The sequence below is a fragment of the Sphaeroforma arctica genome, assembly GCF_001186125.1.
Source record: "Sphaeroforma arctica JP610 unplaced genomic scaffold supercont1.102, whole genome shotgun sequence".
NCBI lineage: Eukaryota > Ichthyosporea > Ichthyophonida > Sphaeroforma > Sphaeroforma arctica.
Genome location: NW_014040456.1, coordinates 33,605 through 35,505, shown reverse-complemented (window position 1 = coordinate 35,505; position 1,901 = coordinate 33,605). Strand labels below are relative to the sequence as shown.

Here is a 1,901-nt window from a genome sequence, read left to right as displayed (position 1 = left end):
AGAGATAGATAGAGAGAGAGAGAGAGAGAGAGAGACAGACAAGGACACAGACACAGACACATGCATGGACATATATATATAGATATAGATATATAGACATATACACACACACACCTGTTAGGCACTTCAAGGCCAGGCGGTACAAGCGAAGGCTCTCCTGGAAATTGTTATCTCTCTTAAGCACCATATCACCACAGCTCATATACACAGCTGCCATGCCGAGTGACGTATCCACTCGCGTGCGCATGACCGGCCAGGGCAGCGCTACAGGCGGGTCCTCCAGTCCATTTCCAATGGGTTCAGGACTGTCCTGTGCGCCTTTTTGGGCCAGAACGGGACTTTGTCCCGTTTCCATCTGAGGGAGGGCAGGGTTGTCTCCTGCGCCATCCTTTGTCAGTGAAGAGGCGGTACATGTTAACGTGCTGGGTGTATCGTAGATAACGTTCTGTGGCAACGTTCCCTTAGGACTCGTGCGTGTGTGTGTGCTTGAGCGCCTGTGCGTAAACGTGTGCGTGTTGGTGATATCCACTAACTCCCCAGCCAAACACCTCTTCGGCTCCAGCCCCCCCTTGATTGGTGTCGTAGTCGAACTCCCTACTTGTGCGAGGTCCTCGTCTGTGTCCATTAAATCCTCACGTGACGGAATAAGACTTATTGTACCGAACTTTGAAGGCGTGTTAGCCTCCACAGCCACCCCCTCGTACTTCCCGCTGTGTATTTGCGACGCGAGTGCTTGTCCGGTTGGAATTTCTATTTTTAGATTCTGGTGTGGCTGGCCCAAAAGCAAGGTGGCCTCTGCTAACATATCAGATGTAGTCTGATACTCATTTCTCCTGAGAAAAAAAAAGTTGCGTAGTTTCAGCCTTCAGAACTTGAACTAATGGTATACTAGCATAAACCAGGAGATTAGATACAAATATGCTAAAATTATGAAATCAAACACACACACACACACACGTATATATATATACATACATACATACATACATCCATATATATATATATATATATATACATATATATGCATATTTGTATACATATATATACATACATATATATATATACATATATACATACATACATACATACATACATACATACACACACATATATATACATACATACACACATACACACATACAAACATACATATATATATACACACACGCACACGCACACACACACATATATATAACATGATAGTTTTGTGTGGATTACAAATCAACTTGTTTATTTACCCACACAAGCGTGAAAGTGACATCGTAAAATACGTCTTCTCAAAGTCTACCTACCTGCTGGCGATGTCGGCTCTCCGCAGCAGCAGCTGTGTAGCCACACCCTTCAATCCATGCGCCCGTGCAATGTTCAGTGCGTCCTTGTAGTAGTACTCAGCCTCTCTAAAGGCCCCCTGCATCTCATACATTTGCCCCGCTTGCTGCATGCACATGAGCAGATCCCGTACGCACACAATGCTACTCATGGTTGCCTTGGCAACGGCGCTTGAGTCGGGTACGGCTCGGATGGGTAACGTGAGATCTGCGGGTGGGGCGAGTTAATGAACTTCAGTGTTCGGCAGTATTTGATATGCTCTAGCCTGACACCAGCCTTGAATTGCAAGCCACAATTCCCAGACGTTCAAAGTTCGGTACAATTTTTTTTGGGTTCACGTATGTGTAACAAATGGGCCCTATAGTTGGACTTACAACAAATGGACATATATCAAGTGACTTGTACGGGACCCCTATATATCTGTAGGTGCAACAATGTTAGTAATACTATGTATGTATCTATATCATAATACTCGCGTATAGGTATACCTATATTTTATAACCACGACCGTTAGGTCGTGATACCCCATGTAGATAAACATGTATACATATATAGATATATATATCTATATA

General features: G+C 43.9%; 1 protein-coding gene across 1 annotated transcript in view; it reads right to left on the bottom strand.

Annotated features, from left to right (window-relative positions):
- SARC_02306 (hypothetical protein) overlaps nucleotides 1-1,480 on the bottom strand; it is a gene marked incomplete at both ends in the record, with an annotated part of 4,377 nt that extends 2,897 nt beyond the window's left edge. Inside the window, 2 exons of the mRNA XM_014303931.1 lie at nucleotides 115-833; nucleotides 1,293-1,480. Of these exons, the coding sequence (XP_014159406.1) occupies nucleotides 115-833; nucleotides 1,293-1,480 (907 nt within the window). The remainder of the gene's footprint in view (nucleotides 1-114; nucleotides 834-1,292) is intronic.
- Between the last annotated feature and the right edge of the window lie 421 nt (nucleotides 1,481-1,901).